This window comes from Melanotaenia boesemani, chromosome 11 (genome assembly GCF_017639745.1).
Source record: "Melanotaenia boesemani isolate fMelBoe1 chromosome 11, fMelBoe1.pri, whole genome shotgun sequence".
Lineage (NCBI taxonomy): Eukaryota > Metazoa > Chordata > Actinopteri > Atheriniformes > Melanotaeniidae > Melanotaenia > Melanotaenia boesemani.
Genome location: NC_055692.1, coordinates 36889758 through 36901963, shown reverse-complemented (window position 1 = coordinate 36901963; position 12206 = coordinate 36889758). Strand labels below are relative to the sequence as shown.

General features: G+C 43.4%; 1 protein-coding gene and 1 pseudogene across 8 annotated transcripts in view; one reads left to right on the top strand and one right to left on the bottom strand.

Annotated features, from left to right (window-relative positions):
- Window positions 1-12206, top strand: part of LOC121649383 — a 543071-nt pseudogene that overhangs the window by 336516 nt on the left and 194349 nt on the right.
- LOC121649372 (far upstream element-binding protein 3-like) overlaps window positions 1-12206 on the bottom strand; it is a 47173-nt gene that overhangs the window by 19443 nt on the left and 15524 nt on the right. For all 8 annotated transcript variants that reach the window (XM_042000167.1, XM_042000173.1, XM_042000169.1 and 5 more), the window contains exons 5-12: window positions 7456-7527; window positions 7286-7343; window positions 7010-7172; window positions 6795-6893; window positions 4807-4908; window positions 4625-4727; window positions 4402-4502; window positions 4188-4326 (exon numbers count right to left, since the gene is read on the bottom strand). In XM_042000167.1, coding sequence (XP_041856101.1) covers window positions 4188-4326; window positions 4402-4502; window positions 4625-4727; window positions 4807-4908; window positions 6795-6893; window positions 7010-7172; window positions 7286-7343; window positions 7456-7527 — 837 coding nt within the window. The remainder of the gene's footprint in view (window positions 1-4187; window positions 4327-4401; window positions 4503-4624; window positions 4728-4806; window positions 4909-6794; window positions 6894-7009; window positions 7173-7285; window positions 7344-7455; window positions 7528-12206) is intronic.

The following is a 12206-nucleotide window of genomic DNA, read 5'->3' as shown; positions in this document are numbered from 1 at the left end:
AGGGTGGCTATACTGGTCACTGATTTTATTTTTTTATGTCAGAAATATCTGTAAATTTTGAGTTGCTTATTATTCTGATGTAAACAGATGTCCGAGTAAGAGAGCGCGTCGGAGTACCAGAGCGTGTGTCCGAGTAAGAGAGCGCGTGTCCCAGTACGAGAGCGTGTGTCCGAGTACGAGAGCGCGTGTCCGAGTAAGAGAGCGCGTGTCCGAGTACGAGAGAGCGTGTCCGAGTAAGAGAGCGCGTGTCCGAGAGCGCGTGTCAGAGTACGAGAGCGCGTGTCCGAGTACGAGAGCGCGTGTCCGAGTACGAGAGCGCGTGTCCGAGTACGAGAGCGCGTGTCCGAGTACGAGAGCGCGTGTCCGAGTAAGAGAGCGCGTGTCCGAGTACGAGAGCGCGTGTCCGAGTACGAGAGCGCGTGTCCGAGTACGAGAGCGCGTGTCCGTGTCCGAGTAAGAGAGCGCGTGTCCGAGTAAGAGAGCGCGTGTCCGAGTACGAGAGCGCGTGTCCGAGTACGAGAGCGCGTGTCCGAGTACGAGAGCGCGTGTCCGAGTAAGAGAGCGCGTGTCCGAGTACGAGAGCGCGTGTCAGAGTACGAGAGCGCGTGTCCGAGTACGAGAGCGCGTGTCAGAGTAAGAGAGCGCGTGTCAGAGTACGAGAGCGCGTGTCAGAGTAAGAGAGCGCGTGTCAGAGTAAGAGAGCGCGTGTCAGTCCTCTTTCAGACTCCAAGATGAGAGGGCACGCTAGGATTTTGCCTGTATGGTCTTCAGGGAAAAAGTTGTCTGTAAGCACTGGCTTTTGATACTGAAAATGTAGCTTCAGGCTCAAATGCGGACCATGGTCTGGGTTTTCATCACCATCCATTTAAACCTCCTTACCACAGATTTTCCTCCACTTTTACTCTGGCTCACTGTTTCCAAACACTGGACTGCAGGCGAGCTTCCTCCACTGAATCACGTGTTGTAACGGCAGCTGAGGGAGGAGTATTTGGTTGTTATGCAGCTCGTGAAAAAAATACTTTAGAACTGCTGGGTGTAGAAATGAGATCACGTGTACTTGTACTAATTTTTAAGTATTTATCGTGAAGCCCTAGTTCAGATGCAGCTTTGCCAGCCTCTGCCTGCAACCTTCCCAACAAGCCATATGGGTTCAGTCTGTTTCTAACTGGACTGTCATGAACTTTAACATCTACCCTGCTAGCTGAGGCCTGCAGGGTCTGAGGTGGAGATCTGGGGCTGAACCTGCTGGGACGTCCACTCCTGGAGGATTATCAGCTGTTTGAATCTTCCTCTCTGGAGGATGATGGACTCCAGGTAGTCTGGAAATGACCTGATTCCCAGAATGAAACAACAGCTGCCTTAGAAAAGTGATCATTTTTACAGAGAAGCTCACACTGATGATGATCAATTATTGAGTGGCTGCTACTAAACCCAGTGGAAACACCGGGGATAGACGCAGCTCTTCACACTGATTCTTATGTCTAGTAAATAAAACACATTTGATGATCTGAGGTTGGAGTTCAACACTTGATGATGTGTGTTTATGTTAAATTAAGACATTTTGAATGAAAACTATTACGTCCCAGTTGGTTTGGACGGGCAACCGGCAGCGATGTCCTCTGCATTCAGGGAAAAGCTCATTATGTCCATTCAGAAGTCCCGACCAGCAGCAGAGCACCACTCACACAGACGGGCCATATGCTGTCTAAACAGACTACTTGACATTTCTTTTTTCTGCTTCTTTTATTTGGGAAGCTGCTGCTGCTCGACCCTCTTGACCTTCACACACAGTCTGGTGAATGGTTAATGGGTTTTTAAGGGCTTTTTAAGAAGAGAATGGGGCTGTTGGAGCTCTGAGCGCATCATGTTTGTCGTCAATGTTCGGTGATTCAGCCGCTAATTGTTTGTTTTTTTCAAATGTTCTTCAGCAGGTTCTGGGTAGAAAGAAGCTCAATGGTTCTGAGAAAATAAACCAAAACCCAGAAACCCGCATCTGGCAAGGTGATAAAAATCTGTTTTTGGGTCCACGTGATCTTTTAGGCTAGGTTCACATCGCAGGTGTTAATTCTCAAATCCCATTTTTTACTATTTCACTGCATGGTTGTAGACATTATCATGTCGATGGCTGTGGAGTGACAGTGTGTGCTGAAGTAAATATGGAGGCTTCTTGTGTTTGTGTATCAATGTAGAAGTACTTGCACAGTCGAAACCGACAAAATTCTGCCCGAATGAAATGATTTCATATCGCTGTGATTCCATATTCCCTCGTTTTTCTTCCACCGGCACAAAACTGTGATGTTTGCTGACTTCAGTGACGTCAAAGTCGGATGAAATGTGACATGACCATTCAGACGGAGGTCGCTTCCACACAGGAACGATACATATCCCATCTAGGACCACAAATAAAAGTGGTCTGGGTTGAATTTAGGAAAATCTGATATTAGCCGTTCAGACTGCAAAAAAAAAAAAAAAAAAACTGATACAAGTCACATTTGGGCAAAAAACAGGAACTGAGCTGCAGCGTGAACGGAGCATAAAAGTCCTGCTGCTCCGGTGTTAGGCCACCATGACTCAGCGACTCCTGCTCTTGGCTCTTAGCTCAGATTTGATGGGGTTTGAATAAACAGTCATGACCTGTATTAAGACCAGATGTCAGCCATACTACTGCATGTAGCAGCCATGTTATTGTCGTGTTACGGCCATGTTACAGCCATGTTGCAGCCATTATTTCACCATGTTACTGTCATGTTACGGCCATGTTACAGCCATGTTGCAGCCATTATTTCACCATGTTACTGTCATGTTACGGCCATGTTACAGCCATGTTGCAGCCATTATTTCACCATGTTACTGTCATGTTACGGCCATGTTACAGCCATGTTGCAGCCATTATTTCACCATGTTACTGTCATGTTACGGCCATGTTACAGCCATGTTGCAGCCATTATTTCACTATGTTACTGTCATGTTACGGCCATGTTACGGTCATGTTACAGCCATGTTGCAGCCATTATTTCACCATGTTACTGTCATGTTTCAGCCATGTTACGTCATGTTACAGCCATGTTACGGTCATGTTACAGCCATGTTACGGCCATGTTGCAGCCATTATTTCACCATGTTACGGTCATGTTACAGCCATGCTGCAGCCATTATTTCACCATGTTACTGTCATGTTACGGCCATGTTAAGGTCATGTTACAGCCATGCTGCAGCCATTATTTCACCATGTTACAGCCATGTTACGGTCATGTTACAGCCATGTTGCAGCCATTATTTCACCATGTTACTGTCATGTTACGGCCATGTTACGGTCATGTTACAGCCATGTTGCAGCCATTATTTCACCATGTTACTGTCATGTTACGGCCATGTTACGGTCATGTTACAGCCATGATTTCACCATGTTACTGTCATGTTACAGCCATGTTACGTCATGTTACAGCCATGTTACGGCCATGTTGCAGCCATTATTTCACCATGTTACTGTCATGTTACGGCCATGTTACGGCCATGTTACAGCCCTGTTACGGTCATGTTACAGCCATGTTACGTCATGTTACAGCCATGTTACGGCCATGTTACAGCCATGTTACGGTCATGTTACAGCCATGTTACGGCCATGTTGCAGCCATTATTTCACCATGTTACTGTCATGTTACAGCCATGTTTCAGCCATTATTTCACCATGTTACTGTCATGTTACGGCCATGTTACGGCCATGTTGCAGCCATTATTTCACCATGTTACAGCCATGTTGCAGCCACTATTTCACCATGTTACTGTCATGTTACAGCCATGTTTCAGCCATTTATTTCACCATGTTACTGTCATGTTACAGCCATGTTACGGTCATGTTACAGCCATGTTGCAGCCATTATTTCACCATGTTACTGTCATGTTATGGTCAAGTTACAGCCATATTGCAGCCATGTTACCGTTATGTTACAGCCATGTTGCAGCCATTTTAACACCATGTTACGGTCATATTACTGTCAACACAGGGACCCCTCTGAGATGTGAGCTCCTCTCTTCATACGACATCTTTATTAAATATGTGGATGATGCTGCAGTCACAGAGCTGGGAAATATGTTATTTTGTTGACATGGCAACAAGATCATAATAAATGCACCCAAGACCAGAGAACTCATTATTCTGAGGGGGTCCATCAGACATCATATCATACCTTTGCCGATGACCAGGCCACACTTGTCAGCAGGAATGGTGTAGGTGACTTCTTGTAGAGGACCAGGAGAACCCACAGTCCAATCACCTCGACCTCTGACCCGGCTACTGCGCAGGGCTGAGCCAAAACCATCACGCTCCTACAAACATAGCACCATCAGGGTCCAGCTGGAGGTTTTGACCTGGTTCATGGTTCAGATCGCCATGTGTGTTACCTGGGCAGTCTGGATAAGCTCGTTGATCAGGTGGACTGCGTGCTGGCAGCGGTCCGGCTGACCCATCACCATGGCAACACGCTCTGGACTGATCCCATCATCTGAAAGGACGTAGTCAGAGCTTTAATTTGGTTTAAACTGGATTATACTGGTTGAAGCTGATGGGATTTATGACCAAGTGATGGTATTTGGTTCTGACTGGAATATTCTAACGTAAGCAGACCTGTTTTAAACTGGATTCGGACCCCTGCATCATTTTGGATCTTCTTGATCATTTCGCCGTTTCTTCCAATCACGATGCCAACCGCAAACCTGGGAACCGGAATCTGAATGCAGACATCAGGTGCTGTGTTTTAATCCCTGACCTGGCACCTGGAAGATGAAGTGTGTTTGCTGTGTTCTTACGTCCAAACTGGGTCCTCCCAGTCGGTTGCCAAAGTCGCTGCGTCCTGGCCTGAAGTCGCCATCCTTCTCCCTGATCACCTCCAGAACCAACTCCCTTGCTGCCTGGAGGACCAAACAGAGTGCAGAACTGTGGTTTCACGTCGCTCAGTAATGTTTGGTTTAGTTCTCATCAGAATATCCAAACACACCGAGCGTACTGATTAAATATTCAGACTTCAGGGCAGAGCCCCCCCCCCAAAATGCCCAGGAGAACCAGGATCTCCCGGACAGCTACCCAATGCAGGCCAGCACCCACCCCAATGCCTAAGTCAGACACCCTGGGGACCAAGGCATTACAAATCAATGTTTAACTTGTAGTAAAATTAAATTAAGTTTAAGGGTTTAAAATGTAAGCGTACCTATAACCAACTAGTAGTTCAAATGGAGGAAATATGTTTTGATTGGTGACAGGATTATGATGGGGTGCTGGGCAAATTGTCTAACCTGAAAGAGGTCCCTGGGCCCAAAAAGTTTGAGAACCCCTAGATTAATGGACTCAAAAAACATAATTATAATGGTTTCCACTGTGCCAAGCCTAAGTGATACAAGGTATTTTTCCTATTGTTCGAGGAACTGGAATAGACGTCCGTACAGAGATTTTCATTTTTTTTGTTTTTTATTGTTGGTATTGTTTTATTATTACTTATATGGACCAATGTGTGTGGAATAAAGAATAAATTAAAGTAAAAGACAGAGGTTTCCGTCATCATCGGCCGATGGCTTCCTGAGTTATTTACCTGCATAACACCTCTAATAAAACATCTGGAAACCTGCTCAGGTTCACTTTTACCTTCTTCTGTAGAACAGTTCCTAATCAGATATTACTTTACTCATTCCTAGGACACTTAACTGATTCTTAGGATTACTGTTACTTAGGGCTGGACGATTAATCGATAATATCGATAAATTGAATTTGTCATTTCTGGAGATTTATTTTTATGAAAATCTGGATTTTTTTCCCATAGTTAGTTAGCAGCAGACTTAGATGCAGAAGCCAACTTAACCCACAAACTCTAGTTAAGAAACAAGCTTCATCGGGAATTATTTCTGCAGTGGATCCTGTATGATAAGGATCCAAATGGAAAGAGATCACGGATGCAGTTGTTTATATGGTGGAAAAGCTATGACATTATAGGGCTGGGCAATACGAACCAAATCTTATAACGCGATATTTTTTACCTGAATCACGATATATATCTCAATATACATATATATATATATATTATATATATATATATATATATATGTTTTTTTTTTGTCAAGTAACCAAAGAGACAGCTCAAATTTACAGCCTTCAGTGCTAAATATACTTTTATTAAGGTTCAGCAGCACATGTGAATTAAAATAGCAGAAATTAAAGTACCTTTATATTAAATGCTCCTAAAACAAAATAAATTAAAAATTCTTTTCAATGACCATAACAAAAATACAGCTGAGCAAAATGTAAAAGATGCTGTTAACTCAAAACAAGCTATCTCGATATAAACGATATTCCCTTCTTCTATATTGTGTCTGATAAAGTCTCGATATATTTGAAAATCTCGATATATTGCCCAGTCCTAGGACATTATATGCTTTATTTTTGCTGGCATTCATCTATATAAACAAATAAATGGTTTTCATAAGTTTATTTATGTTTTGTAAAAGAAAAGAAAAAAAAAATAGATTAAAATCAGAAATCGGATTTGGTTATAAAAAATTAGAGATTTTATTTTTAGGCCATATCGCCCAGTCCTACTGTTACTCTGATACAGTAACAAGTACTTTGATTCTGATACTACTGTAGTAACTCACACGTCTCAGCTTTCTGTAAAGACCAGGATTATACATGCAGCCCTGGTAGTTGTGGAGATGTACTTCATTTATTTTGGGGATGTCATTTTAGAAAGGAAGCAGAAAAAACAGGCCTTGTCAGGAAGACACATGAACTCTCAGAAAAACCTGAGTACCTGGACTTTGTAGGGGTCTCCAGAGATGCGAAGAGGTTTGTCGGCTCCTGTTGGCATTGGGCCATCCTGGATCATCATCATCTTCACCCCTGCTCGTTCCTATCAAAAACAACAAAACACAGACACGTAGAGTTCATCCAATCAGACAGCAAACATTTGACCAACTAATTTCTAATGGAGCCAAAACCTGAATCTGTGAAACTGAGCCAGTCTACCTGAAGCTGTTTGATGGTGTCTCCTCCTCGGCCAATCACCAGGCCCACTTTACTGGCCGGGATAAGCATCTCTTGAACCGAGGTTCCGCCTTCACCATCACCATGGAAACCTGGACCGTTTCTACAGCGATCCACAATCTGGATCAGCAGCCGCTTGGCCTGCCTAGAAACAGAAGCAGGTTTTCATGAAGTGCTCAGGAGACACGAACACTTCCAACCGACTCCTGAAAGCTGAGCTGAAAACTGCGTTCAGGCGTGACAAAGTGAAGAACTCACTCGATGTTTTCTGGAGTCCCAGTCAGAGAACATGGCCGCTCCATCAGACCTCCACTGTCTGCAAACAACAACACAAGCATGACCCCCACCCACACCTCCTGCTGCAACAGCTGAACCAGACATGGAGGAACAAACATGTGAAACATGGAAGTCTGTTACAGACGACTCACCTGAAGCTATCTGGATCTTGCAGCCTGACTCCAGCTGGATCCTGGTGATTTGTTCTCCTCCTCTGCCGATAACTGGATTAGAAAAGAGAGGAAGAAGAACAGAGATGAGGATGGTTCCTCTGCTGCTTCTTCACGTTTAAAGTCTGTTTTCATATCAACTACGTGATATGATGAAAAGGTTCTACTGCAGATTAACACTAGAACCATTTTAATATTCAAATGACTTTTTGTCATCTTGTGATTTTTAAGATGTCTGTGATAAAAAATAAAAATTCAGAATCAGAATATTATTAAAATAAAATAATTATGATCATTAATACCTGGAACCACAGAAGAGGTAATTTTGACCCCATTGAAAACAATATAAAATGCTACAATTAGCCATGGAGTCATGGCCTCAGCATTGCTAGGCAACCGGGTTGTGTAGTCGGGAGACAAACATATGACAGAGCTCGATGGAGTAGTCAGGTGAGTAATAAGATGTTAATAAAATCCATCTGTAACTCAGATAAAAGGGAGATCCTCTGGATCTGACCTGTCACTGATTGGATTTTCTTCAGATAAGGATTCCTTCACTAAAGACGAGACAGTACGGGAAAAACGTCCAGGCTTCTGGTGACGGGGAGGGACCACCTGGCTTTACCTGGTCAACACCGGCTGCAAGCTCAGTGTGAAACCCTCTGTTTTTTAATTTAGCTTTATTCTGGGAAACTTTGTTGCTCCACTGAAGACCCTCCCAGGCCCTTGGTGTGTCTCCCGGATGATGTGGTGCTGCAGCTCATCTGCAGATCAGCTGTTTGTCAGGTGATTTCAGCTGACGACCAGGTCTATGTTGTTACTCTGGCATGACATGATCCTTATTCGTTTTTAAATTTCTCCTTAAAACTATTTACAAAAAATGTATACATATGCATATTTGTGAAAATAATTTTGCTTGGTTAGATGTGTAAGCTGGTAGGTAGGGCTATCAGACACATGAGCCTGTAACGACTCCCGCGGCTAATTACTAAAGTTATTCATTCAGCAACGTCATCTTCTGGTCACAGAATTCCTAAAGAGGAACAAAATGTCGGTTTTACGGTGTTTTATGCTGCGCCAGGAAGACAAAAGGAACAGGTTCTACTGTTTAACCTTCTCTTACATATCAAAAATTCTAGTGTAGATTGAAGGTTCTGGTGTAGATGAGAGGTTCTGTGTAGATCAAAGGTTCTAGTGTAGATTAAAGGTTCTGGTGAAGATTAGACGTTCTGGTGTAGATTAGACGTTCTGGTGTAGGTAAGACGCTCTGGTGCAGATCAAAGGTTCTGGTGTAGATTAGTGGTTCTGGTGTAGATCAGAGGTTCTGGTGTAGATTAGAGGTTCTGGTGTAGATCAGAGGTTCTGGTGTAGATTAAAGGTTCTGGTGTAGATTAGACGTTCTGGTGTAGATCAGAGGTTCTGGTGTAGATTAAAGGGTCTGGTGTAGATTAGACGTTCCGGTGCAGATCAAAGGTTCTGGTGTAGATTAGACGTTCTGATGTAGATTAAAGGTTCTGGTGTAGATTAGACGTTCTGGTGTAGATTAGACGTTCTGGTGTAGATTAGAGGTTCTGGTGTAGATCAAAGGTTCTGGTGTAGATTAGACGTTCTGGTGTAGATAAGACGCTCTGGTGCAGATCAAAGGTTCTGGTGTAGATTAGTGGTTCTGGTGTAGATCAGAGGTTCTGGTGTAGATCAGACGTTCTGGTGTAGATCAAAGGTTCTAGTGTAGATTAAAGGTTCTGGTGTAGATTAAACGTTCTGGTGTAGATTAGACGTTCTGGTGTAGATTAAAGGTTCTGGTGTAGATTAGACGTTCTGGTGCAGATCAAAGGTTCTGGTGTAGATTAAACGTTCTGGTGTAAATTAGACGTTCTGGTGTAGATTAAAGGTTCTAGTGTAGATTAGACGTTCTGGTGTAGATCAGAGGTTCTGGTGTAGATCAGAGGTTCTGGTGTAGATTAGACGTTCTGGTGTAGATCAAAGGTTCTCGTGTAGATCAAAGGTTCTGGTGTAGATTAGACGTTCCGGTGCAGATCAGACGTTCTGGTGTAGATTAAAGGTTCTGGTGTAGATTAAAGGTTCTGGTGTAGATTAGACGTTCTGGTGTAGATTAAAGGTTCTGGTGTAGATTAGACGTTCTGGTGTAGATTAGACATTCTGGTGTAGATCAAAGGTTCTGGTGTAGATTAGTGGTTCGGGTATAGATTAGACGTTCTGGTGTAGATTAGACGTTCTGGTGTAGATCAGAGGTTCTGGTGTAGATTAGACGTTCTGATGTAGATTAAAGGTTCTGGTGTAGATTAGACGTTCTGGTGTAGATCAGAGGTTCTGGTGTAGATTAGACGTTCTGGTGTAGATTGAAGGTTCTGGTGTAGATTAGACGTTCTGGTGTAGATTAAACGTTCTGGTGTAGATCAGAGGTTCTGATGTAGATTAGACGTTCTGGTGTAGATTAGAGGTTCTGGTGTAGGTTAAAGGTTCTGGTGTAGATTAGACGTTCTGGTGTAGATTAGAGGTTCTGGTGTAGATTAGTGGTTTTGGTGTAGATTAGAGGTTCTGGTGTAGATTAGTGGTTCTGGTGTAGATTAGACGTTCTGGTGTAGATTAGACGTTCTGGTGTAGATTAAAGGTTCGGGTGTAGATCAAAGGTTCTAGTGTGGATTAAAGGTTCTGGTGTAGATTAGACGTTCTGGTGTAGATTAAAGGTTCTGGTGTAGATTAGACGTTCTGGTGTAGATCAGAGGTTCTGGTGTAGATTAGACGTTCTGATGTAGATTAAATGTTCTGGTGTAGATTAGTGGTTCTGGTGTAGATTAGACGTCCTGGTGGAGATCAGAGGTTCTGGTGTAGATCAGAGGTTCTGGTGTAGATCAGAGGTTCTGGTGTGGATCAGACGTTCTGGTGTAGACTAGTGGTTCTGGTGTAGATCAGAGGTTCCGGTGTAGATCAGAGGTTCCGGTGTAGATCAGAGGTTCTGGTGTAGATTAAACGTTCTTGTGTAGATCAGAGGTTCTGATGTAGATTAGACGTTCTGGTGTAGATTAGAGGTTCTGGTGTAGATTAGACGTTCTGGTGTAGATTAGAGGTTCTCGTGTAGATTAGTGGTTTTAGTGTAGATTAGTGGTTTTGGTGTAGATTAGAGGTTCTGGTGTAGATTAGTGGTTCTGGTGTAGATTAGAAGTTCTGGTGTAGATTAGACGTTCTGGTGTAGATTAAAGGTTCTGGTGTAGATCAAAGGTTCTAGTGTGGATTAAAGGTTCTGGTGTAGATTAGACGTTCTGGTGTAGATTAAAGGTTCTGGTGTAGATTAGACGTTCTGGTGTAGATCAGAGGTTCTGGTGTAGATTAGACGTTCTGATGTAGATTAAATGTTCTGGTGTAGATTAAAGGTTCTGGTGTAGATTAGTGGTTCTGGTGTAGATTAGACGTCCTGGTGTAGATCAGAGGTTCTGGTGTAGATCAGAGGTTCTGGTGTAGATCAGAGGTTCTGGTGTGGATCAGACGTTCTGGTGTAGACTAGTGGTTCTGGTGTAGATCAGAGGTTCTGGTGTAGATCAGAGGTTCCGGTGTAGATTAGAGGTTCTGGTGTAGATCAGAGGTTCTGGTGTGGATTAGAGGTTCTGGTGTGGATTAGAGGTTCTGGTGTAGATCAGAGGTTCTGGTGTAGATTAGTGGTTCTGGTGTAGATCAGAGGTTCTGGTGTAGATTAGTGGTTCTGGTGTAGATCAGTGGTTCTGGTGTAGATCAGTGGTTCTGGTGTAGATTAGAGGTTCTGGTGTAGATTAGTGGTTCTGGTGTAGATTAGTGGTTCTGGTGTAGATTAGACGTTCTGGTGTAGATCAGAGGTTCTGGTGTAGATCAGAGGTTCTGGTGGGGATCAGAGGTTCTGGTGGAGATCGGAGGTTCTGGTGTAGATCAGAGGTTCTGGTGTAGATCAGAGGTTCTGGTGTAGATTAGAGGTTCTGGTGTAGATTAGACGTTCTGGTGTAGATCAGAGGTTCTGGTGTACATCAGAGGTTCTGGTGTGGATTAGAGGTTCTGGTGTGGATTAGAGGTTCTGGTGTGGATTAGTGGTTCTGGTGTAGATTAGAGGTTCTGGTGTAGATTAGTGGTTCTGGTGTAGATTAGTGGTTCTGGTGTAGATTAGAGGTTCTGGTGTAGATTAGACGTTCTGGTGTAGATTAGAGGTTCTGGTGTAGATTAGACGTTCTGGTGTAGATCAGAGGTTCTGGTGTAGATTAGACGTTCTGATGTAGATTAAAGGTTCTGGTGTAGATTAGACGTTCTGGTGTAGATCAGAGGTTCTGGTGTAGATTAGACGTTCTGGTGTAGATTGAAGGTTCTGGTGTAGATTAGACGTTCTGGTGTAGATCAGAGGTTCTGATGTAGATTAGACGTTCTGGTGTAGATTAGAGGTTCTGGTGTAGGTTAAAGGTTCTGGTGTAGATTAGACGTTCTGGTGTAGATTAGAGGTTCTGGTGTAGACTAGTGGTTTTGGTGTAGATTAGAGGTTCTGGTGTAGATTAGTGGTTCTGGTGTAGATTAGACGTTCTGGTGTAGATTAGACGTTCTGGTGTAGATTAAAGGTTCGGGTGTAGATCAAAGGTTCTAGTGTGGATTAAAGGTTCTGGTGTAGATTAGACGTTCTGGTGTAGATTAAAGGTTCTGGTGTAGTTTAGACGTTCTGGTGTAGATCAGAGGTTCTGGTGTAGATTAGACGTTCTGATGTA